We start from the raw sequence: 27,523 nt of genomic DNA on the forward strand, positions 1-27,523 counted from the left end.
ATGACTTAATAAAAACATTCACAAATGACAATCACTAAGGTATTAATAAATTCAAGTAATAGTATAATACTAATATATCTATAATACTAATTTATATTCATATTATTTTTTTTGGTAAAATATAATTTTTATTTTGATATAGTAGTGTGTGTAAGCACTGGTCGATTCAATTTAGTGTCAAGTGTTTGAGTGTCAGGCATGTCATCCAATTGGAGTGAAGGAGTGGCACTCCATCTGACTATAGTTAGCGTTCAAGGAATATATCGGTGCAACATATCTGAGCCCAACTACCAGCACATAGTTTACCAGTTCAACATCAAACAGCCTTTACAGTAATAAGCACACAATTAACCAAAGTATGTGTGTATATGTGTGTATGTTTAGGGCACCGTTAGGCTTGATTGGAAAGGAAGCAATCTCTCTCTCTCYCTCTCTCTCTCTCTCTCTCTCTCTCTCTCTCTCTCTCTCTCTCTCTCTCTCTCTCTCTCTCTCTCTCTCTCTCTCTCTCTCTCTCTCTCTCTCTCTCTCTCTCTCTCTCTCTCTCTCTCTCTCTCTCTCTCTCTCTCTCTCTCTCTCTCTCTCCTTTTTAAATGATTTCACTTGACTTAGGCTTTTGTGAACATACTTTAAAAATAGGGGATATTTATGCAGATTCACGACTAATATATATTACAATATCGTATTGATAATAGTAAATAGTTTTGTTTCAAGCAATGACCACAAAAATATTTGAGTTATATTTTTGTTTTTATTTTTATTGGAATTTCTTCAAATATTTCTCTTATTATTATACATTAGTGAACATATAACATATTCATCATTTATATTAAAAATATAAAAATTGTATTAATAAAATATTATAGATGTTTATATACGGTATATATACTGTAGTATATAATCAAATATTGACAATATAAAATTAATTAAAATTACTACAAAATCTGTTTATTTTTATAATAAAAAACAAACACTAAAAATTATAAACAATTATAAAAGTTTACATTTACTAATCAAATAAACATTTGCAATAAAATTATTCGTTGAGAGAGAAAGTTATATTGTTTAAGAATTATTTCTAAATTCTTTTAATAATAGCATACTTAGCAATAATAATAATAATTAATGTTTTTTATTTTTAAATCATTATAAATTATATGAAAAATTGAAATTATTATTGTTATATCAAGCTTAGCTAATTTAATTATTATAGTAAATATCTGACAAAAATTATAATAACATTTAATGTTTAAGTAAAACAATATATTGAAAATTCAATTAATTAATTTATTATAACTATTGCATATTTTATTTGAATATATAATTTATTGTATTAAATATGATCCATTAAAATATCAAAATATTTATATAAATTAGGCACCACATGAGGCCTACTATTATATATAATGTTTGTGTAATGTTTGCACAGGTGATACTGCTTTTAGAGTAATATTTTATATTTAACTAATAATTATACTTTATATTTTTATAAAGCTTATATATCATATATATATATATATATATATATATGGGATCTAAAAGCATAATTTTTGTACCCAATATTTATTGCTCAAGAGTTTGGGAGGAAAAGAGGCGTAATATTAAAGACACGTAAAGCCAGTGTTTAACAGTAGTTAGAAACGCCCCACTCTTTTAGCTCAGACTCTGTATCTGACAATAACTTTTGTTAGTTTCACTCAAACTCCCGGTCCTCCTATTGCTCTACTATTCCGCTCTCCATTCTCTGTAAACATTTGCATAAGGCTTCAGCAATTGCTCACTAACAGTGCTGAGCATATATACCTTATTATGGTATTATAATAGACATGGGTATGGATGCTAACAAAGAACCGCACCATTACTTGTATTGTATTATAAAGTATATATGCTTAAGAAAGAAATGTGCGACAAATAAAAAGACATCCAAAAAATAGATCATCAAATCTATTGAAGGGCACAGCAGGCCATACACGGACAGACACTATTTATAAACTGTGGACCACTTTTTTAAATAGCGCACCTCATGGTTAGCAAATAAAATAGCCAATAATTTTAATGCAGGAAGTATTGAGAAATGTGTTTGTATTTATAAAATGAACAAAACTTACTTTACAAATGTTAGACCAATTTTATGAGCACTTGTATCTCTCTCTCTCTCTCTCTCTCTTTCTTTCTTTCTCTCTCTCTCTCTACAAATAAAGTTATAGCTCTTGTGTTTTGCTATATATGGCAAAGATATTGGCAAATAATATAAACCAAATTGTCAACAATAACATTACATTCATAGAGAATATAAGTGAAAATAAAAGAAATTTAGGAGTTTTTAGTAACCAAAACAAGACATCGATTGACTAGAAGTGGTCTCTCAGCGGGCCAACACTGGTCCTATAGGGGCCAGTCATGTAATGCCTGATAATGTATGTAAGGCATGGTGTGGTAGTGCACCCACTTTGACACACATGTATGGCATATATTGCATACAAATCGATGTATGGTTTGAGTGATTCATTCATATTCTCTATTCTTTCTATACATTTATATACACAATGTATTCATGTATTACCTTTCTCTATAACAACGTCCCTATTGTCAAGTCTTGGTGAGCACCGGTATTGTTTGTATATATATATATATATATATACACTACATATACTGTATATTCATAGTTTGCAGTGTTGGTAGTCGAAGCTATAGACTACCAATTCATAGCATACAAGCGACAGAAGCGATAACGGCTTCACTAATAAAATACACAATAAATATATCGGATTGGAATCAGAGGCCAAATGATGTATGGATTTGGATGTTATTCTTAACTCTCTATAAAATATATGGTTATGTTATGGTTTGTCTTTGAGACTCTATATGTCTATACGTTCAATAGATATGTCCGTAAAAATTGATGTCTTCTCGGGCCTAACAATAGTATTACAACCACCTCTTCCAACCTCTCAGACCTCAAATAGCTTTTTCCATGTTATCAGTTATAAAGGAAAAGCAAACAAAATATCTCAATATCTCATATTTGATAAAAAGAAATCATTGTTTCATTGTTTGATAGCCCAAAATCACAATCATATGAGGGCTGAACAGTACTGCCCCTAATTTATAGCAATATTTCATTCATTACAATAGATTTGTAATGTCTATGTAATCGTAACCAAATCAATGACTCGAAAACACATAAATTATCGACTTTTTGGCCATATTTTGAGCATTAGCTGCCAATATCTATGGTATGCAACAAAAGTTTAATATAATAAAAAAACTATTGAACACCAAATTTATGGTTCAAAAATCTAACATAACATTGTAAGACCACTAATGAGCCATTGGTTTGTTTGAATACAGATTCAGATATCATTTTACTACAAATTTTTGTTGTTGTTATTCAAGTTACTGTACAATATTTTTTTTTATAATTTTTGCTACTATAAAAATAGTTCATTTCAAAATATTATAGTCAAAATAATATACATTTTTATATCATCTCCCAATTTTGATAAATCTATTTATTTTAAAATCTTTAATAATAATGTAATTTTGTGAATATATGTTGGAAACTATCGTAAAAAGATTTTTTTATTAAATAAAATTCAAAGTTTAATAAAAAAGCAAAAAAAGTGATTTATATAAGTAATTCAGTTAAACATTGCCTAATACTATATTTTGGTTTGTTTTTTAAATGCCAAATACTGTAAAAAGTTAACGTTGGCATCAAATTCACATCCGATTATATCTGTGATGACTCCCATTAATGACATTTTGCATCAAAACTAATACAGTTGTGAGTATCTCTAATAGTATCAACAAAATTGGTTTCATATATACTATGTTTGATAAACGAGTTCATAAAAAACATTTAAAATAAACATAAATTTATGGTATTTGTGTTGAAGCTCTTGATTTGCTCTAATATGCAAATAATTTCCACACAATAACACAAACTAAAGGCAAAATACAGTACTTTGTATGCCTTTTTTCTGTGTTATGTATTTTTTATTATTTCAATTGACTATCACATCATTGTATGGTTGACGGAATATATTAAAGGCGATTGAGAGGACAGGAATGGCATAAAGTGCCAGACCTTTTGATAGCATACATATTAAACATACATACTGTATATACAGTACATACACATTATGGTACTGATCCCATGCCGAGCATTATAGTAGTATTCAAAACTAAATAAAAGCGGATTTTTTCGGGATTTATGTTTTTGTTCAGATTATGTCTACAATGGTTTGGATGTATGTTTAGGGATAGCACTGGTCTTTACTCCGATAGAAACTGACATAAACTATATAATAGAATATAAGCTAAGCTACTGTTTGGTTATATATATATATACCGTATATACAGTACTATATAAGTGTATGGGTAGGTCTACTGGCACCTAAATAGTACTACTGATTCAAATATATTTTATAGTATATATTTGAATACCCGATCAAAGTGTATTCAAATTGAGAGGACATGTATGTTAACTATCAATATATCGACAACAACTGTAAGTTTCAAATTCAGTTTTTTTTTAATAATTTGCTGTATTTTGCAAAACATTTTTTGCTCTATTGAAACCAATAGTTATTATATTCAGTGTGAACTTCACACACTATGTTTATAATAAATCATATAATTTTAGTTTGTGGTTATAATTTATAAATTTAATATATATATATACTGTATAAATATATAATTCACATTATAAAACTTTAATGCAGATTAATCATATACATATATATATAGATAGATTTTTCAAAATTAATTAAAATATATTATTATGCTAAAATATTATAAAATTCTTACCTTAATATAATTGAATTGATGTAAAACTGTTGATTTTGTTAAATATTTAAATGGATAATAACTATCAGTTGAAAATAGCTTGTGAAGAGATGGTATCAATTGAAAAAACTCAGTGAAAGTTAATGAGTTGTGTCTTTTTGATCGTTAGATTTTATATCTTAAGCGCAAACAACAAAATATAAAATATTTACACAAAATAAATAAATAAATAAAAGTTTTTTAATTTTATAAATCTATTTATTTATAAATGAAAATTTTTAGCACAGATTAAATATGACACATAAAAATGTTTTTCAACATTTGCTCTATAAGAAGACAAAATTTTATAATTATAATTATTATGAATAGTTATAATAATAACAGTTAAATGTCATTGAGGTTTGTGTTGTCTCGTTTGTGATAATGATGTTATGTATGGCACCACTTACTACACACAATTGATCTGCAAATTTGAAGATTATTTTGTTAAAAATAGTCAGAAATTTTGGCGTTCATTCACATTCAACGAGCTTTTGGATAGAGGGATAGGGATCTGTGGGAGAGCTATACCAAATCATAGATGACGAGTGCGTGTATCTCCCTGTGCCCAATGCACTGTCAGATTCTCCGCCTTTGTTGACTCTATCCTATAGGATACAGAATCCTGATGAGACTTATCAATGATAACAATTTTATAAAATACATATTAATCTAATTATTTAAGATTATTATTATTAACTATTATTATTATAACCATTGACCATTAAATTACAAATAATATAAATTTTAACTCATATAAATATTTAGTAACTTAAATTAATTTTATATAAAATGACATATAATATTTAAATTTATATGATGCTTATTTTTATTTAAGATTACTTAATATTTTATTAATATTAAATTAAATATATATTTTTATATATGTGCTATGATATTAAAAATATGTTGTTGTTATTATGTGTATGTACAGTATGTTTGTATAAATAGTTGAGTAAATGTGCAGAAAAAGTATTCAAATATCTGTTATATTAAATTGAATGAGAAGTTATACTGTATTTGAAGATTTTCAATGAAAAGAGCACTCAGGCATTCATATCAAGTCTAAGATCACCACTCAATAACAGTATTTACAACAACAGTCTGTCCCCTCTACTGTAGTTTTGACAATATATAGGATAAAGCTGACTGTCCATCCAAATATTGAAGGCATACTACTAAAGTGCTTCAATAAGTTTAATACTTTTCAACATTATTATTATTATTAATGTTAGTATGATTTTGAGCGACAATTTTGGTCCAAAATTAGATGTAGTGAACACATGTGTGGTCACGACTCCGATGATAACCCTTTCAATAGTATCAAACAATGTGATTGTATTGTAAATGCTTTTATGTATGCAATTTGTTGATAATATGTTTGTTCAATATTAAAGTTATATGATTTCATGCTTTCAAACATTTGATTCAATGGACAGTTGTTTATTTGCTAATAATTCATTAAATTTCTATCTTTCTATTCATAGACTGAGTTAACTGTTCATCACAACTGTCTACTACATTAAATGAGTGATATATTCAGTAAATAAATTATATAAATTTATAGCAAACCAGTTAATGACTCTTAATAGTCACGCAAAACAAATATTAAGCCAAAACATTAAATATTATGAGCCATTAATTACATACAATTTATAAGATATTAACAATTAATGGAATTTATAACTCAAGCAAAATATATACTCAATCATTAAAAGAGATATATTTCACTTTCATTAATAATTGAGAAAAAATATACTAAAGATTTTTAATATTTATGATTTGTTGTCAGATATAGGAATAGATATCATAAGTCAAAAGACAAAACGGTATGAAAAATCATAATTAATGTTAAGAAAAGAGAGTTTTTACAGTTGATGGTATCAAATGAAACAATGGTTTCGTTTGATTAGTAACACATCTATCTGTAAAGTCAGGGATTTCCTAATCGTTTCAATGTCTGGTGTTTTACTTCACAAATATGTTAAAATCTAAATAAAATTAAACGCCTGTTCATTACTAATGACGCTTTTCCAGTGCCAACAACAACAACACAGATTGAGGCAATGGATGTGCCTTTATATGCCGGTGCTCTCTATGTTTGTCTTTTGGACAGTTTTCTTAAGCGATGCCAGGGATGGCTAAACATAATCAAAGAATTATCTTTGTTTTCTATGAACTGGTTTTATATACATATATATATAATTATAATAACGACAAATAACACTAATATATTTAAAGCAACTGTTTTGGTCTAACTTTCAGATGAGACAAATGTCAAATGTGTTAGAATAAGCACTAATAATACACTATCAGTGCTGTCCATACCAGTGTTCATACCAGTGTTCAAGTAGTTCCTGATATTAGGCTTTTCTTTTGCTATATTGCAGTCATGCATCTAAAGCACTGGTAGTCAGAGAGAAAATAATCGTAAGTTTTCTCATTCTTTCATTGCTTAAGACTAGTGATAATCATCAGTAGATATGCAAGAATTTTACGACACAACCATACATTGCATTGCATTTACATTCAATTGCATTGCATTTGCATTGCTTTGTCATTCAATTCAAAAGGCATTCACTCAACAAATACAGAGAATATTTAATCAAAAGAATCACTCATTTCTCTCATTCTTTGGCTTTCCTTTTAAATGCTGTCAATCTCTCTCTTCTCTCTCTCTYTCTCTCTCTCTCTCTCTCTCTCTCTCTCTCTCTCTCTTTCTCTCTCTCTYTCTCTTTCTCTCTCTCTCTCGTCTTTTAATATGTTTTACAACATAAGAAACTAAAACAACGAAAGTCTTTTATAAAGAAGTTAATGGAGCTTTAAATCGGTGTAATTTCAATCATAAATTAATTTGTCGGTAAAATTAAGTTTATGTTTTAAAGACAACATAGTTTGTAGTTTTTATTATGGCATTAATGAATGCAAATGTCAGATCATAGACAACAACAAAATAAGAGAAAGTCAAATATGCAATAAAATTTTAGGTTTACAAAAGTGAGAGACAGTACTGTATGCGAAAAATATTATCATTTTAATAATCAGTAGTTTAAAGCATCAGATTTATTACGTCGACTCATTTAAAAATAAAAACGCTTTAATACAATAAATTATGATTTGTGACAGAAAAGTGAGACCAAATAGATAGACATCTGTATATAAATAACTCAAAATATTCACCAAAATATTACCAAATATTTGATTAAAATCTGTAAACCACAAAAAATTTTAATTTAACTTTAATTTTAGACTTTATATATTTAGTTCCATATTTATAGTTTATTTAATTGTATATAAAATATTTTAATTTATTACAATTAGAAATGATTGCATAATTTGATTTTATTATAAAATAACATTTATATTTTAATAATTTTATTTTTTGTAGTTTTGAAAGTTTTTTATCTTTACAGTTATATCAATCTATGCAACGATAATAATAAATAATCTGTAAAAATATATAATATACAGTAGTATTGAATATAATGAAAATTTCATAAATGTTATCAGACTAAATATTTAATATTATAAAAATAAAATACTACATACTTTGTGACACTATTTTCATGAATTATCAGAAACTAATCAAATATAAAATAATTCAAATTCATTTGAAACGGCAATTGTGTTAAATGAAATCTTATACATTGCATTACAACTGATAATAAGTTTCATGAACTCAAACATAATTACATAAAACGGAAGTTTAGTCTCCGGTGCTATCGGTTTACTAAAGAAAAAATTACTCATCAATTGCTTGAGTTGTAACCGTAAAGATAATGGCATTCAATGTTGTTTATTACCTGATTAGCTTTCAATAGCTAATACCTGATGGGTTGTCTCAATATAATTGATTGAAAATAACGTTTGGGCCGTTAAACTCTAGTTTTATCAGTTTTAATGAACAAAAACTTTTACTTAGCTATGAAATTCAATATACACTATAATATGATTATTTCATTAATGACTATAAAAACACAAATAACATTTAATAGCAGTTTTAATGAATAAAATCAATTATCTTATTTTAATTATATTTAAAAAAAAGAAATTATTATAATAAATATCACTATAATGAAGATTTTGCAATATTTAAAGATAATTATTAAAGTAATAGATCATATAAATTGAATTATTAAAAGAAAAAATTATATTTTCATCAATTTATCATTTATACCAATAAAAACACCGTCAAAGTAATTTAATAAATATTTGTCAAAAATTGTTGACAAATAAATATTTTCAAAAATATTTTTTATACAGAAAATTTCGGTTTCCTTTTAAGTTTTAAATCTATAATTTTGTGATTTTTTTGAATCGAGTGTCAAAAGAGAATTTTGTTAAAAATATTTGTTTGATGACCTAATCTCATATTCAGATTACTAGTAATATGTCATAAAAATTATTGATTTAATCTTTTTTATAGGTAGTTATAGAGGAGTACTACTTGGCCTTTGAGTGTTTTCAAACAAAACACTGGTGTTATTAATGGTATTGTCATCAATGATAACTTATGGGATATATATAGTGAAATAAGCTGAGGAGGGCATCAATTTTACAAATCAATTTAGCCTCAAGTGAAACACCAGTGCCAATACCACCGCAATCACTATGGAGTGTGCTCTCGACTATGGCTTTGATATAAGAGCTAACTTTTAGATAGTCATAAAAATTGATTTGGTTTTTCATGTGTGCATTATCTCCACAATAGAGGTAATGAATGCTAAATATATAAAAGCATTTATATATACAGTTATGTATTATATGCTTAAAGATAATGGTGTAATAATCATCAGACAATAGGGACTCAAAACTTTCAATTATAATCATCTGTGGGCACCAACTCTACCAACTCTAGACTCAAACATCAACTCCATAGTAATGATCACCGGAGAGAGTTTGGCAGCCAATAGCTATGTTAGTGACGACGGGCTCACTATTTTAGCCAAACAATGTCATTACAAACATATATATACCGTATATATGTATATAACAGTATATATAGTCATGTAATTTGTCACAAATAATAACCGACAGTCACAGCACTTATGAATACCCAATGGATTGGTTGGAATCGTCAGTACTTTGGTTTCAGTTTACAAACAATAATAATAGCAAAAAATCATTACTTTTTTCTACTTATTCTTCGATCTTATATATTGTTAAACTCATACGTACTATATATATATATATATATATATATATATATATATATATATATATATATATATATATATATATATATATATATATATTATAATGTAGTAAATTATAATATATACGACTATATAAGTTAGTATATACTTATATATTAATAATATATTATATTAATACATTTATTTAATTTTAATTAAATTACTGGTGGTTTTAATAATATATACTGTATGTAACATAAGATAATTTATCATTATACAATTAAATAACAAACTTGTCTATACCTATTTTTGTTTTTTAGATTTATTATTGTATATTTTAAAAATATTTTTCTTCAATTTTATATATTCTTTATTATGGAGTTTATAAAAGTAATATTAAAAAGTATATAATTAGCAGTTATAATAATTACTAAAGAATAATTTAACAAAATAAAACTTGAGAAATTAAATATTTAGTTATAAAATATTAGTAACAAACAGTTAGTAAAATGAAAAATTTAAGTGAATATAACTAATTTTACATTTTATTTAATTAATAAAAGTGTTTAATTATATAGTAAGTCAATTAATTAATAATTACTTTACTTAAAGTGTATACTGTATTAAATATAAATGAAATATTAAATTAAGATATCAGTAAAATAGTATGCATAGTATGTCGGTAACTAACAAATAGTAATAATTTGTTAAACTATTAAGTTATAAATATTTGAGTGAATCATTTAGCCCTTTCATGAAAACTACATATTAGAGGAAGTGTTGAAAACTACTAATGTATGAACCAAATTGATGGACAAACATTACAAACATACAACAGGCCGACCCCTATACTAACTAAATCAATAAAACTGACAAACTTTATGCAAACACAATCAGTCAAACCATTAAACGCAAAAATCAGACAATATTTGCACAAATGATTTCACGAAACACATTGTGCTTATAGTGAGGTCTCAATTGAATTGATTGAATTGTAGGCTCACGTCTAGTGTTTGATGAATTACACACACATTTGAATGCATTTTTTATAATGAATACCAAATATAGTCAACATTTATTATTATTCATTATATTAATAATATAATATTATCATTATTAATAGTATCAATCACTTAACGTTTGTGTGATATTAATTCAAATAAATCACTATTTTTTAATTTTAATCATTTATTTGTTAAAATAATAAAACATTTTACTAAACTATAATAATCAATATATCAGATTCTAAACTGTATTTTCAAATTAATTTATTTAACCGATTCATTAGTACAAAAACAATGTAATTAAAATATACTGTGAATTAATTAATAATTATGCAATTTTATTTAGTAGTTATTACATGTATTAATTTAGTAAATAAGCTATTGGTTTTAAGTTATAAAATAGTTTTTCAAAATTGATAAATAATTTGTTTTTTAAAGTTATAAATCCTAATACAAACATTTATAGATTCTATTGAACTTATAATTTATAAATAAAAATTATATTTATAACATTTAAAACGATATAAATAAAATATTATAAAAATATTTAAATACTAAAATTTTAAAAAATTATAAATTAAAAAAATATTTATATTACTATAATATACTACACCAGTGATCACAATTAAGTGTTATCATGATAACTTTGTGATACATATATAACATAACTAATTTAACAGATATTTAATAGTAATTTTCATAATTTATAACAAACAATGAGTAAGTTAAACAAACACTTACTCATTTAATATGTACTAGGTTATTTGTACAATTTTGTTTTATAAAGTTTAATTTTGATCACTGTACTACACTATAGTATAGTATTTAAATTTAGTAATAATATTAATAATAAATTTATTCGGTATATAATTTAAGTTATAAATTATACAATATATTAAAAATGCAATAATTATTATTATATTATAGTTGACGTAATTTATTGATTTAACGAATATTACTGTAATATAATTTATGTATGTTTTTGATGAAAACCCCGACAATTGAATAATACATTAATAATACAATTATTTGTATAATAATTATATTTTATTTGTTTTAATATCAGTTTTCTATTCATTGATATTAATAGTTATAGAGATCTGTCATTGAATTAAATAAATATTTAATAATAACATTAAAGCAATAGTTTTAAACATCCGTTTAATATAAGTTGTGTTTAAACGCATTGTAAAAGTAATAACAATTTTGTGACACATTTTTATTATGAATATTAGTATTATATATAATAATATATGTTTTGTTTTGTTTCGCCAAATCATAGGGTGTGTCGAGTCATTCAATAGTAAGCATAAACCCGTTGACACAGAGGAAAGCCTACGATTAGACCTACCTGTCCATTGCTATAGTCGTTTCATACATTGACTATTGATTTGTGGTAATTATAACTATTTTAATGAAATGTAAAATATTATTAATGTTAATAATCTTAACCTATAATTTCAATTTAAGTAATTAAAACAATTGATAAGTCAAAGAGTTTTGTATATCATATGATTAGGACTACCCAATTGACGGGACAGTTGTATTTGATTGATCCTTAAGCTGGATAAGACATCTTCGTCGTCAACCATGTCTGGAATGTCTTCCCGTAAACCCAAAGGTCGTGCGGCGACCAAAAAGCGGGCGCAGAGGGCGACCAGTAATGTGTTTGCTATGTTTGATCAGGTTTTGGATCATTATATTATCCATGAATTGAATTTTTAAATTAACTATTTTTTGTGTATCATTTTAGGCCCAAATTCAAGAGTTCAAAGAAGCATTTAATATGATCGACCAAAACCGCGACGGTTTCATTGATAAAGAAGATCTGCACGACATGTTGGCCTCGTTAGGCAAGAATCCTGAAGACGCCTATTTGGAGGGAATGATGAATGAGGCTCCCGGACCTATTAACTTCACGATGTTTTTAACACTATTTGGCGAACGACTTCAGGGCACAGATCCCGAGGAGGTCATCAAAAATGCGTTCAACTGTTTCGATGAAGACAACGGCGGCGTCATCCATGAGGAGCGTCTACGGGAACTCTTAACCACAATTGGAGATCGATTTACAGATGAAGATGTAATTAAATTATTTGATGAATTTGTCAACTTATTGCTAATAATATATTGATTATGTCGGCACAGGTCGATGACATGTATAGGGAGGCACCGATTGACAAGAATGGTATGTTTGACTATTTGGAATTCACACGTATCTTAAAACACGGCGCTAAAGATAAAGATGACCAATAAATTGGTTTTAATTATAATTTTGTCACCAAATATATGGTGCCTTAAATTATTTATAAACTTAACAAAACTAATATTATTAAATGTTTATACTGTATATTTTGCCAAACATTAAATGGCATTTTTAATTAACTGATTTTATATACACTGTTTGAATGAGCGAAATATTTTACTCAAATAATAAATGCATTATTTATAATACAATTAAACTTACCGGTACTATAGGAGTTGTATTTAAATACAAACTAAAGTAATTAAAATGTATATCAATTATTGGTAAAACTATTTTCATAATAATTTACGGTATTTTACTTTAAAATTGAATAATCGCAAGTATATAAAGTACCGTAATGTATACTATGGTAATAAAGTAATTTAAAACTACGTTTACTATATTACCCGTACATTAATTTTAAAAACATTTACCGGTAATAGCAATAATGAAAATTTTGTATTAGTGTACAAATATTTACAATATTTAAATATTTTAAGCATTTGGTTATTCCGTGACAATAGACTGTGCAATGTCTGGATAGTTGTCTCTCATACTTTTGATGAGAAACGGATCAAAGAGTCGGACGTCTCCCACTTGATTACCTAATGTCAACCAATTTGGTTGAGTATTGTGTTGGCGACCAAACAGCTCTAATTTACGCGTTCCTGGACTTAGTCTCTCAATAATTCCATATATTTCATCGGGTTTGTGACTTGTGGCCCGTACTTCAGCCACAATAACATCACAATCAAGACCGCGGTTAATATCTGGAGGATTGCCTTTTATACCGACCAAACAATGTTCTTTGCCGTGATTGATCCAATGACCTGTACGGCCGGTTCGGATGATTCGTTGTAATTGGTTAGTCTTGACCCATATTATTTCATCACATCTATCGTAACCCCATAAACTTAGACACTCTCTGCCTAACTCCATAGCTCTACCGGTGACCCATAAAAAGATTATACCCTCATCCTGTAGGGCAGGAATCTGTAAGTTTCTCATCTCATCGTCAGACATCGTACCATACTATTGATAGACATGTATATCGCGTCTTAAAACAATTATATGGTATAATTAATTACCGGTAATTCCATGTGTATATCCCAAGGAGGATCAGCCATTACCACTGAAAACTTTCCTAAAAACAATATTACAAAATATAACAGAAATTGATCTACCGGTACAAGTATTACCGTAATATAATTACAGCAACTAATACCATACCTAAAGTATTCATATCGAAAAATCTAAGATCACATTTGATCCATTGAGGAGGAAATAAGACACGATTAAAATGGCCTTCAATTTTAGACACATTTGATGGCAATAACTGATTTGACTGATCATTAGTTGTTTGTGAATCAAATTTCTTGTGCTTATTGATAGTGGAAGAGTCGACCATATAATGGACATACTTACAGGTGTCCATATGGAAACAAGTGTTGAGAAAACTACAGTCACCTAACGACTCATCCGTATGTTTTTGAAGTATTTTCTTGAAGTGAAGCCGCGAACAGGCACTGGATGTTTGGTTAGCTTTCATACATTCTTCTTTAGTCCCGTGTTGACAAAACTCTTGCACCTGAGCGCCACCGACTGATCGAAACTGTTCAACAATAGACCTCTCTTTGGCTGTCGGACGAGACAAGAGATCCAATATTTCTTCGCCCATTTGTTTGCTTTGTTTCTCTCTTATTGTTGGCAATGATAACAAACTTTCCAACAAATTATCATCAGTTTTGTTATCAATTTTAACCCGTTTCGCATCCCTTTCATCTGATATCGCATTATTATCACCGCTGCTCTCAATAGTTGTCTTAGATTCTTCAGAACCATTGATTGCATTCACTTCTTGTGCAAATGTCATTAATTTTATGTGATCTATAGATGTAATACTGTAGACAATACCAACTGTGGTCGACTCAATATTGGTCTTTAAATTTTCTGACATTACAATCATATCTTGAAGTAGAAACTTCTGTAACAAATCATTGACAATTTGATGACAGTTTTGTTCATCAATTTGGTCACAAGTTTTGCTAATATGTGTATATAAAACATGAGAATCTATGGGAAGTCTTAATGTTTGGTCCGACAAGAAGTGCAACAGTTTTCGCTCCATTTGTTCGCATTTGCTTTTGTCGATCACCGGAGTGTCAGTGATGGGTGTGTTGTCGGTCACGGTTTGTGTTGTTTGGCCACAAACGGCACTACCGGTCAATATATCTTCTCTCACTTTCTTCCTCCTCTGCATTCGCTCTCTCAATGAATTTTGTTTTCTTCTCAGTTCTTGAATCTCTTGAAACGTATCAGTAGACGACCCGTCCATTGTTGGCCAGTAATTTCGGTGTGTCTTATTCGGCAAATAGTGACCGCAAATCAGTTAATCTTTTGGACATAAATTGCCGATAAAACAAATGTCAAAATACTTTAAATAAATGTTTGAAATGTAAATACAGTTTCCATTGCTTTCATAAATTTCGTATACTTTTAGTACAAATACTGTAATACAGTATAATATTTGTTAATATTTATATTAATTACTAATATTTTATGACATTTATTAAGTTTTTAAAATATAATTTGTTTAATCCAATTATGCTATGAATAACTTTAATAGTTAAATGATTATCCAATTAATAACAATGATATGACAAATGATAAATAATATATTATAAAAATTCTAAAAATTTAATATTAGATACAGTAGTATATAGTAGTATAACAATAAAATTTAATAAAAATAATTTTTTTATACAAACAATAAAATTAATATCAACCTGAATAACAATAACATAATTATTGATGCCAATTAAGACATCTATTAATAGCCCGTTCCCATGACTCAAATTTATTGCGATTACTATTATTCCAAGTATTCCTCTGCGGTATAAAAACTTTATCGGATCCCCTGAGGCTTGATATGTGCTTAGAGCTGGTCCAATAGCCAACAGCAAGACCCGCAAGAAATGCAGCTCCTAATGAGGACATCTCTTGATGAACGGCTCGTTCAACCTTTTTGCCGGTCAAGTCAGCGATCATTTGGACTACAAAATCATTTGCAGATACACCGCCATCAATACTAAACAAATAATTAATAATAATATTAGATATCAATTAAATGACATTCAAATTAAATTAAATTCATTTCACCGAAATTGTTTCACCAATAAGTCTGGCTGTTCTTCCAAAACTATTTCATACATTTGTTTGACACGAAAACAAAGCGATTCTAATATACTTCTTATCATTTGTGCTTTTGATGTACTAAAAAAACATTTCAAATAAAAATTGATATCAAATAATCAAAACGATTAATAAATATTACAAACGTTGAGTTAATTCCAATAAAAGCAGAAGTGGCAAAGTTATCATTGATTGGCGCCTGAAGTCCAGAAAATGCCGGAACAAAATAAAGATCATCATTGGAAACATTTTTAGCCATATCGCTGGTCTTTTTAAGATCATCAAATAATCCAATATTGTGTGCCCATTTAATAGCCGTACCGGTATCATAGGAGGCGCCCTCCATAAGATAAATAGGCTTTTCTTCATTTTTCAGTTTCCAGCCAACAATTGGATAAAGTCTATAAATGTTTGATGTATTAATACGATTGTTAMAGTAATGTTTGCAATCGTTATAAAAAATTGAATTGAATTACCCTTTATATGACGCACACGGCTTTTCACCGGTATTTATATTAATGAAAGTCCCGGTGCCTAACGTGCATTTGAAATCACCTTCTCTGAAGCAACACTCGCCAAACATGGCTGCCTGTTGGTCACCAACTATTGCACGAATCGGAATGGAAGCGCCAAACAATTGTGAGTTTGTGCGACCATAATCACCATTTGTATCTTTGACAAGTGGTAACATCGACGGCGGAATATTCAACATATTGAGAGCCCAATCACCCCATTTCATGAGAAATGGGTCATAAAAACCTGTGACACAAGCGTTTGATGGATCAGTGGCGTGAACTTTGCCAGATGTCAACTTCCATATGAGGTATGTGTCGATAGTTCCGTAAAGAGCTTTGCCCTCAATGGCCTGATGTCTAACTTCAGGAATGTTATGCAAAACCCATACCAATCTCATGACAACCATTCCGGTTGTAAACTTCAACAGTGATGCGGCCAGAAAACGACTCGATCGGGTAAAGAAATGGATAAACTTTGCTCCCATCTTAAGGCACTTCATTCTCAGCGATTCATTCCATTGATCACATAATTGATTACTTCGGATGTCTTTCCAAGTGATAAAATTATGGAAGGGTTCGCCCGTTTCCTTATCCCATGTTATGAATGTACCCCTCATTGTTGAGATACCAATGCATAAAACTTGGTGTACACTTATCTTTGCCGCTAAAGATATTCAATAATATTATTAACAATAAGTATTTAAAAAATTTATTTATTTATTTATCATACAATCGATGGCCCGTTTAATAACATCAAGAAATGCATCCCAAATAGTCTGTGCGCTAATCTCTTCATAGCCGAGATGCGGGTGTATTAATTGAACCGATGTCACGGCTTCCCCAATAAGACGAGCTCTTTGATCGTATATGTGGCCACTAAACGGTACAAACAATGACCCATCAAATGTAATCATTATAAGTAATCATAAGATATACCACTTGATTACCGTATATTAGTGGTTCCGACATCAACAACAAGTATATATTTATCACAATCTGTTTCACCGCCAAATGTACGGTCATTATTGCCATTCGCTTGAGACATGTCTTCACCAAAAAAAATCTATTGCATCACCACATGTGAGATCAATTGAGATCATTTAATGCCGGATGTGATCCACAAGATAATCATGACATCGTTTGTGACCAAATAAAGCCATTACTTGTGTTTAAAGTCTGTTTAAACAAATCAAAAAGCATTGAATTTTGTGATAATATAATGTGTGATATAATTGAACTCATTTTCAGTGATAATATCAATACAAACCACTGTTTGTTATATCAAAGTCATCGCTAATAAACAGTGAGATAACTGTCCATTCATTGAGTGGTTAATGTATTTGTTATTTATTATGCCTTTAATAACATAAACATAACTTACAAGTCGTTAGTATTGCATAAACCTATGCATAACATACTCTAAATATTTCATAAAATATTATTATAATTACAGTAAATAACGTTTATTTTAATAAATTAAAGTAACTTTAAATTTATAAATAATTATTTGTATATTCTTTGAATAATTTCAATTATTTGATAGCAAATTATTGCATTTGAATAAAAATTTATTTGTTAGTAGAGTTGATAGATTACAAATAAATTAAAATAAATACTAGATATACTGTACTAAACAATTTTCTATATAAATCTATTTAAAATTTGTAAAATATTTCTCTTAAAAAATACTGGACACTTAATTTTAATAAAAATTTTTAGCATATAATGGATTGTCAGGTCTTTTACTAATTATAATATTTAATTTGAAAACATTGAATATTAAAATATCGATATATACTCTATGTTTATGTGTAGTTTATAGTACAGTAATCAGTCAATGCAAAAGCCAATTCAAACATTTTGATTTGATTTATCAATTAACTAAATATTGCAATTATTTAGGTTGACTACACAATACTTTAAACTTTAAACACAATATTTTAACTGATTTTTTAATTTATTATTTTTTTAACACCACAGTACTCATAACAGTTTTAATGAAATGTTTATTTATTTAAAAAAAACCCTACCGTTAATATACTTTTATCAAGAAATTTAAAAAACAGCAATCATTTAAATTGTTTTATATTTAAATTATAATTATTACATTTTTAATATTTGTATTATTAATTTTAGTTTAATTCATTTAAGTATACATTAGTAAAATCTGAGTATTGAAATTACATTAATTTAATAATTAAATTASAATTATTATTTAATGATGATTATTATATTAGTATAATAAGTATTGATATACAAAAAGTTATATATATATTTAGTATTATAATATATTTGTATATTTTAGAATTCAAACAATTATATTTGTTTTAAAAACTATATTAAATTCCGATACAAATAATAATTTTATGCTTAAAATAAATATGAAAAAATCAACATAAAAATTAATATTTTCTAACCCAACCCAATTCAAAGTGATTTCATTGTTATTAAGTGTCAAATATTACATTTGTCTTTATTAATCATTAATTTACTGTATATTCAATGTTAAATATTAATAAATATTTAATACAAAAAATATTCATATATTATTTATTTAAAAGTACTGATTWTAATATATAACAATTTTATAATATAATTAATTCTCTAATGTTCAATAACTATTTTAGCAGTTTTTAATATTTGAGAAAAGTTTATTTTATTTTTTGCATTATCATACGTAAACGTACAGAATTTTGTAATTATAAATTACATTTACAGTGTTCTCATATGAAATAGTTTATAATTTATTATATAAATTATTGTATAGTATATCCAATAACACTACAGTATATCCAATAACACTAACTGTAAGTAATATAATATTTCAATAGTTTAAAGAGTAGTTGTCATAAATTTACAATAGTGTCCAAAAAAGTTAGATGTTTAAAATATAATTAAATTACGTTGATGTTATAAATTATGTTACGTAAATTTAACAATGACCTTGTCCATTTTATATATATATATATATATTATTTTGATTACATTTACATTTAGGAATATTTTATTTGATATGTAAAATCAAATAATTAATGMTATAAAATGTATTCATGCAGTCAATACTTGTTTTTTTAATCGGTTGTTAATTATTACAATGATTTATATGATGAGAAAACAACAAATGTTATTAAAAGTTTATAATAATAATATTTTTAATATTATTATTTGTATACATTATCACAATTTTAAATATATATTTTTGGTTAATATCAACAACAAATATTTCATAAACCTTTGACAATATATTATAGTTAACTATGAACTGTAAATATTATACTGTACTATGTTTTTGATATATAAACGGAAACTAAATTTAATCGAAATATTGAGAAATACTTTATAAATAAACTACAAAACAACAGATTGCTTATTATAGGCTATTATTTCTATTTCTATTTATATTGATATTATAGTTTTATATTGTACTGTATAAACTATACATATACATTATACATAAATATATTTTTATTTGATTAATGTTAAACATTCCTAATATTGATATTAATTTTACTGCCAAACAATTGTTTAATATGATTTAGTTATAAATACTGTAAATTAAATATAATTAATATAATTATAAGTGTATTTACAGTGTTCACTATATGTTAAAATTAAGTATACCAACTCAAAAATACAAATTTAGTATTTTTTTCATTAAATATATTGAAAATCAAAGATAATTTTAATTTTCTTTTAAATAATTATGTTGTAAATTGAAATTTTAATAATATGTTTGTATTAAATTCAAATAAAATTTAAAATAAATCATTTTTTATAATTTAAATTTTCTGCTAACAAATCAATTGTAAATCAATTATGATTTGTTAGTCGATAGTTTGTCTTAAATGACATAACATCTGTACAATATTATGTATTTATCATTATTATCTAATAATTTTACATTTAATTTTTAAAAATAAAGCTAATTAATGTTTGACAACTATTTATCGATTATTAATAAATGACCAAGGAGATTATCTGATTAACAATTAGAGGATAATCCTTGAAAATTAAAGTTAGTTGATTACCTTATAGTTATAGTTAAAATACACTATAGAAATATACAGAATATATAGCAAAAATACAATATGTATGTACTGTATAATACAGATCAGCCAATAATAATAAATTTAGTGTACAGTACTGTACGGTATATATCATATGATATAATGTAAAAATGTGTGATTCTGTGTGTAATACTGTGTGCATATTAAGTGTGTCGGCTAATGGCGCGCACATGTAGTTTTTGCACAGGCATTGCATTTATTGTTTGCTGTGAAGTATTGCTTCAAACATCACTACTATTGCAGTGTTTGTCTCCAAAACATTAAGAGTAGTGTTTGTTATAGTTTTTATAACATTTGATATTTTGGCAACACTTGTAACTCCTGCTTATAATAACCAAATAATTTGCTATTTGTATCGCCATATCCTCTGCTATCTTGGATTTTAGCCATTTGTTGCTTTAATAACAGTATATACTGTAGTATTAGGTCAGTAAGCGATGGAAAACCAAGAAAACGTCAAGAATTGCTCGTATCATATGAACGGTACGAATGGCACTAACCATATATCGACCAACAATTTGACTAACAATTGGTCCAAAGCTGCGGTCGTTTTGGGCGCCCAATGGGGTGATGAGGGCAAAGGCAAAGTGGTCGACCTCTTGGCCATGGATTCAGATGTTGTCTGCAGGTGTCAGGTATGACATACTTATTGACTTTGAATACATTACAGTATTGTCATTACGATTCTGTCATATTCTGGTCATTATTTTTTTACTGTTTTGCTATTAATTTTCAGTTTTATTTTTTTAAATGGTTTAAACTATCGATAATTTTATAATTAAAGTGATGTTATAGTTATAATTAATTAATATGAATGACTTAAACTATAGGGCGGTAATAACGCGGGCCATACGGTAGTGGTGGACAACATTGAATTTGATTTTCATCTGTTGCCGAGTGGTATCATTAACAGCAAATGCACGGGTGTTGTGGGCAATGGTGTTGTTATTCATTTGTCACAATTGTTTGATGAAATTCATAAAAACGAAATGAAAGGTTTGACTAATTGGAAGGAAAGACTGTTGATCTCAGACCGGGCACATCTAGGTATGGATCCATTTCTTTTAATTAACTTTAAAATGATTTATCTAAATGTTGTTCAATACACAGTGTTTGACTTTCATCAGACCGTTGATGGTCTACAAGAGCTGGCAAAAGGCAAGAAGAGCATCGGTACCACTAAGAAGGGTATCGGTCCTACTTATGCTACAAAGGTATGTATCATTTGATTGTCATATATAATGATTGTGTTGAACATACTGTGAGAGTTGTGTCTCTGCTGTGCTTTAAAGGCCGGTCGCATCGGTATCAGAATGGCTGACCTGATGGGAGATTTCTCTCAGTTTGAAGAGAAGTGAGTTTATTATTACATCAGAAATTAATTATTATTTCTGATATATTCATTGCATAATTTGTTAATCACATTACATTCACATTGTCTGTCCTGAATCCTGACTACCCGTAAAACCGGTTTTCAAAAGATTTTGTGATATAAATATTTTCATATATTTTGTTGATTTTTTTTATAAAGATTTCAATTTATTCCAAGATATATATCTAGCATTTGAAAGTCAAGTGATTTTTTCAATATTGATATTAATTTTTATTGAAATGATTCCAAATATATTTGTGACGAGAATTTTAATACATTTTTTTATTATTTTATTTGTTTAATAGATTCCGATCTCTGTCTCAATTTTTTCGGTCACAATTCCCATCCCTCAGTCAAGAGGTGTTTGAGACAGAACTCAATAAATATAAGGTAAAGTTATTTGTAATTTAAGATGAGTTATAATATTACCGATAATATAAAAATAATGGTTTTGTATATCGTTTAGAAAGTTGCTGAAGAAATAAGACCATGCGTTACGGATACGGTGTTATATTTGAACAGTCAGATGAAGGCCGGTAAGAATATACTGATTGAAGGCGCCAATGCAACTATGCTTGACATTGATTTTGGTATTAAAAAATTTAATATGATATTTAAAAAACAATTTGTCTAATATATAATCTCTTATTTCAGGCACCTATCCATTTGTCACTTCATCCAATTGCACTGTTGGCGGGGTTTGCACCGGTCTGGGAATCCCTCCCCGTTTTATTGGAAACGTTTATGGAGTGACAAAAGCTTACTGTACTCGTGTAGGTGATGGTCCGTTTCCTACTGAACTAACAGATCAAATTGGAGACTATTTGCAAACCACTGGCAAAGAGATTGGCGTTACAACTAAACGCAAGCGACGGTGCGGTTGGTTAGATATGGTACTACTTCGCTATTCACATATGATTAATGGCTATTCAGCGTATGTGTTATTTTTGTTTTCAAATTATGTTTTTAATTTTGTTTATTTTATTATTTTTTATTTAGACTGGCGATAACCAAATTAGATATTTTGGATGAATTTAAGGAAATCAAAATAGCAGTCAGTTATTCATTGAATGGCAAAGAGTACACACATTCACCTCCCTGTATGTTATTCATACAAATTATCGATACATAGTATTTAATAATTTCTATTTTGTTTTTATAATTTATAGCCAATTCAACTGATTTGGCGAAAGTTGATGTCAAGTATATTACTCTTGAAGGCTGGCAAACAAGTATTAGTAAAGTCCGTAAATTTGGTGATTTGCCTAACAATGCACAACAATATGTGCGGACTGTTGAGAAATTAGTTGAAGTGCCCGGTAATGTATTTTTTTAAATAATATATTTCTATAATTTTTATTTGATTTTATAATTTGTTTTTTATTGTGCAGTTAAATGGGTTGGTGTCGGTCCTAAACGAGAAGCCATTATCACATTATTTTGATTGACATGAATATTAATTTGTTTTCACARATTAGCTTTTGATGATTAGTGATTATGAAATATATAATTAATATTTTTGTTGTTGATTTTTTTATAATTGAAATAATTTTATCGAAATTAAATATTTGAGATATATATTACTGTAATTGATTAGCCTTTTGTTTGTATCTAAACTTCAATTATATATTTTGATTGTTTTATTTTTATGTTAGCTATTTTTGTTAAACACGGGTTAATTTAATTTTTAAACCTGTAATTTCTATTATACAAATTATTAACTTTAATATTTTAAAATCTCATTTTTCTTATATATGATATAAATTATTTTTAAAATCTCATTTATATGTTTGAAAAATTAATATATTTAAAAAAATATAATAAAAAGTGCCTGTTTACATTACTTGATTAATATAAATTGTTATTTTATTTAATTATTATATTGGCATCAATTTATAGTGCTTTAAAATGCATAATAATTTATACATACAATATATAAGTGTCATAATTATACTAAACTATTAAATTTAATAAAACGGAAAATCAATTTAAAATATACAGGTATTTAAAAATTATTATAAAAAACAATTTATGACATAATTTGTGACAATATATAAGTTTTGAACATATTTTGAATTTTTTGTTGTCATTTGTATTGTTATTATCATATGGTTTGTCAATCATTGGATACATCTGTCATCAAGACATAAGTGGACACAATGTCATTGAAGCAAATGTGTAAATATGGTGATCAATGTTACCGCAAAAATCCTATTCATTTCCAAGAGTTTGATCATCCATTTGATTGGCGCTCAAGACTGGCCAATGATAAAGACAACGGTAACAATCGGGACACACAAACTATGACCACATCGACAGACAATCAGTCTTTATCGTCGTCTTCTTCTTGCACTTCAATGACATCACATCCCAGTAAACGACTGAAGAGTTCACACGAGAGTCCAATCAATGAAACAATTGATTCAAATATTTTGGGTTTTTATTTGACAAAAGTGTCCGCAATTGACAACAAATATAATGAATTCATTGCTAAAGCTATTGATTTGAAAAATATTTTAAACGAAAGAAATGGCAAACTCTTAGAGTCCGTTCATTTTAATTTTATGTTTGATGTCAATTGGCTTTTACATCAATACCCACAACAGTTCCGATCGCTTCCAATACTTCTTGTTTATGGCTCCAAAAGGGATGGGTTTGCTGACAAAGAGATGCAAAACCAAATCAAAGACCATCCAAATGTGCGTCTATTTGGCGCCCAATTGGTTGACATGTTTGGCACTCATCACTCAAAGATGATGTTCTTGAGGTATGACAAGGGTTTGCGTGTTGTCATTCATACGGCAAATCTTATTGAAAACGATTGGACTAATAAAACACAAGGAGTTTGGGTTAGCCCTCTCTTTCCTCCAATTCCTTCGATTCAAGCATCAGATGCAGACATCTCTCAGACCCGATTCAAGACTGATTTAATCGATTATCTAAAGTGTTATAACTCTAAAGAAATTAATTACTGGATACAAACAATTAAAAGACACGATCTTTCATCTGCTAAAGTGTTTATAATTGGATCAACTCCTGGACGACATATAGGTGAAGACAAGTTTAGATTTGGACACATGAAGTTGAGACAACATCTCTCTCAAATGGGTCCTTCAGCTAAAACTGTGAACTCTAGTTGGCCCACAATAGCACAGTTCTCCAGTATTGGATCATTAGGTCCGACATCAGACAAATGGCTAACCAATGAATTTTTAATTAGTTTATCGACAGTTACTGGTATTAAATCAGATATAACTAAACCACATCTTAAGATTATATTCCCATCTGTTGAAGACGTGAGGATATCCATAGAAGGTTATAGCGGTGGCGGATCATTACCATACAGGTGTGCTCTGAATATACCAGTTGTATAATAGGCTTAACAAAAGTTTTTAATTATGTATTTTCATAATATTTAAATTTAGTTCACAAACACATCAAAAGCAAACATATTTGACATCATTTTTGCATTTATGGAGAAGTGATATAAGAGGTCGTACGCGTGTCTGTCCACACATTAAGACATATACTCGTGTTTCCAGTGATTATAAGCAAATGGCTTACTTTGTTCTGACATCCGCCAACTTATCTAAGGCTGCGTGGGGTCAGCTCGAGAAAAATGGCACTCAATTAGCTATAAAATCCTATGAAATCGGTGTCCTTTTTATACCAAAATTATTTGTAAGTTTAAAAAATATATAATTGTTTATATATTTATGAGAAAATATTTATGAAATTTCAGGGAAATCAAGAATGTTTTGATTTGACTAAAACTGATGAATCAATAGTTATGTCAAACACTTCCTCTTTTCCTATGCCTTATGACATCCCTTTAACTAAATATAGACCAAATGGTATTTATTTTTATTTATTTATTTATTTTCTCAAAATTGAATTTATTTACTAATAATACGAGTTATGTTTTGATTGAATAAATAGATAAGCCGTGGACTTGGGATACTCCACACACAGAATTACCTGATACTCACGGAAATAGTTGGATTCCTCATTAGTTTTAATATTTTATTATTATTTATTGTTATTTTATTTTTAATAAAATGTTTCTTAAAATATTGTTATTTTTCTGAATCTAAATTGTTATTCACTGGATAAGTCAAAACTCGTGTTTTAAATATATTTTATTTCATAAGTGAAAATAAAGTTCTTTTAATTGAAACAATTTATTCATTTAAAAATACTTGTATATTATACTTAAGGTTAGATAAGATTCAATTCCTCTTTTTTATTATCCAAATGTTGCTTATGTTCCCTACTCTCTGCTAATTCCTATGGGATCTATATTTTTGTGCTATCATTGTTTGCAAAATATTTAAATTTCGGTACTATTTATCGTAATAATATAAAATATATTTTCCCTTTTTAACGATCAAGGGAGAGAAAATAAAATATTTATCATATTTTTATCGAAAATTGGAGGTATTTTTTAAGGAACTTCCCTCTCTATGAATGTTATCGAACTCTAATTATAGTATTAAATTGTAAAGTATTTTATTTTATTTTGTATATCGAAGATATCAAATTGATATTATCAATAGAAAAATAAAACATTTAACTGTATTTCAAATATTACTAGTAATTAAATATAATTGTATTTTAATTATATAATATTAATATTTACAGTCAATTTCAAATTGTTAGACATTTAATTAATTATTTTGTAAGTAGTGTTGGCAAAAAAGAGAAATTTATAAAATAATAGAGAAATTTCTAGAAAGTTTCTAAAAGAAATTTCTATCTATGGGATCCCCATTTTAATTTTGTTTTTCTCGATATCTGTTATCTTGTGTAACAATACATTGTTTTTACAAGAAATAATTAAAAATTATTAATAGTATTTTAATTATTAGTTAAAGTAAATAATTAATTAATTTAATTATATTAAACTATGATATATATATATAATAAAATGATGAGTCAAATTTTACAAAATTGATTATTATTAAATAATTATAATTATTTTATATATGTATCCTATTTAGTAGTCTACTTTATAGTATAATATTATATGTCTCATTAATATACTCTAGTACATTATTACAATAGCTTTAAATATGGGGATCCCATAGTCTAACAGTAAAGTTAAATTTCTATAGAAATTTATTCATGAGAAATTTTCTAGAAACTTTCTCACAGAAATTTATTAGA

The 27,523-nt window shown here is 27.3% G+C and overlaps 5 protein-coding genes across 7 annotated transcripts; 3 read left to right on the forward strand and 2 right to left on the reverse strand.

Moving 5' to 3' along the window:
* Window positions 1–11,950: 11,950 nt before the first annotated feature.
* Window positions 11,951–13,441, forward strand: LOC128952887 (myosin regulatory light chain sqh). Of its 2 annotated transcripts, XM_054298345.1 has the most exons (5): window positions 11,951–12,160; window positions 12,249–12,362; window positions 12,486–12,652; window positions 12,720–13,049; window positions 13,115–13,441. In XM_054298345.1, exons 3-5 carry the CDS (start codon window positions 12,557–12,559, stop codon window positions 13,220–13,222), a joined length of 534 nt encoding a protein of 177 aa, XP_054154320.1. In that variant the 5' UTR covers window positions 11,951–12,160; window positions 12,249–12,362; window positions 12,486–12,556; the 3' UTR covers window positions 13,223–13,441. The 2 variants fall into 2 exon arrangements, with proteins under 2 accessions (XP_054154320.1, XP_054154321.1); XM_054298346.1 differs by lacking the exons at window positions 11,951–12,160; window positions 12,249–12,362 and having other exon boundaries at window positions 12,473–12,652.
* Window positions 13,442–13,647: 206 nt separating this feature from the next.
* LOC128966245 (N6-adenosine-methyltransferase catalytic subunit-like) lies at window positions 13,648–15,686 on the reverse strand. The gene is made up of 3 exons (XM_054313094.1): window positions 14,442–15,686; window positions 14,300–14,355; window positions 13,648–14,243 (listed from the first exon to the last, which is right to left on the reverse strand). The coding sequence occupies exons 1-3, from the start codon at window positions 15,544–15,546 to the stop codon at window positions 13,719–13,721; spliced, it is 1,686 nt and encodes a 561-aa protein (XP_054169069.1). The 5' UTR covers window positions 15,547–15,686; the 3' UTR covers window positions 13,648–13,718.
* A 188-nt stretch (window positions 15,687–15,874) lies between these two features.
* Window positions 15,875–18,327, reverse strand: LOC128951775 (putative glycerol kinase 5). 2 transcript variants are annotated; one of them, XM_054297048.1, is made up of 7 exons: window positions 18,300–18,327; window positions 17,866–18,094; window positions 17,649–17,794; window positions 16,880–17,582; window positions 16,550–16,804; window positions 16,371–16,484; window positions 15,875–16,299 (listed from the first exon to the last, which is right to left on the reverse strand). In XM_054297048.1, exons 2-7 carry the CDS (start codon window positions 17,961–17,963, stop codon window positions 16,017–16,019), a joined length of 1,599 nt encoding a protein of 532 aa, XP_054153023.1. In that variant the 5' UTR covers window positions 17,964–18,094; window positions 18,300–18,327; the 3' UTR covers window positions 15,875–16,016. The 2 variants fall into 2 exon arrangements, with proteins under 2 accessions (XP_054153023.1, XP_054153022.1); XM_054297047.1 differs by lacking the exon at window positions 18,300–18,327 and adding an exon at window positions 18,186–18,293.
* A 2,786-nt stretch (window positions 18,328–21,113) lies between these two features.
* Window positions 21,114–24,100, forward strand: LOC128952673 (adenylosuccinate synthetase-like). The gene is made up of 10 exons (XM_054298104.1): window positions 21,114–21,620; window positions 21,816–22,032; window positions 22,096–22,199; window positions 22,278–22,339; window positions 22,663–22,747; window positions 22,824–22,947; window positions 23,012–23,291; window positions 23,357–23,457; window positions 23,527–23,676; window positions 23,749–24,100. The coding sequence occupies exons 1-10, from the start codon at window positions 21,423–21,425 to the stop codon at window positions 23,799–23,801; spliced, it is 1,374 nt and encodes a 457-aa protein (XP_054154079.1). The 5' UTR covers window positions 21,114–21,422; the 3' UTR covers window positions 23,802–24,100.
* Window positions 24,101–24,412: 312 nt separating this feature from the next.
* On the forward strand, window positions 24,413–26,403 carry LOC128952672 (tyrosyl-DNA phosphodiesterase 1-like). The gene is made up of 4 exons (XM_054298102.1): window positions 24,413–25,703; window positions 25,783–26,038; window positions 26,100–26,211; window positions 26,297–26,403. Exons 1-4 carry the CDS (start codon window positions 24,517–24,519, stop codon window positions 26,368–26,370), a joined length of 1,629 nt encoding a protein of 542 aa, XP_054154077.1. The 5' UTR covers window positions 24,413–24,516; the 3' UTR covers window positions 26,371–26,403.
* Window positions 26,404–27,523: the final 1,120 nt, after the last annotated feature.

The sequence above is a fragment of the Oppia nitens genome, unplaced genomic scaffold (genome assembly GCF_028296485.1).
Source record: "Oppia nitens isolate AA-2021 unplaced genomic scaffold, nextdenovo-longstitch-racon4-pilon3 scaffold1_pilon_pilon_pilon, whole genome shotgun sequence".
NCBI classification, from domain to species: Eukaryota; Metazoa; Arthropoda; class Arachnida; order Sarcoptiformes; family Oppiidae; genus Oppia; species Oppia nitens.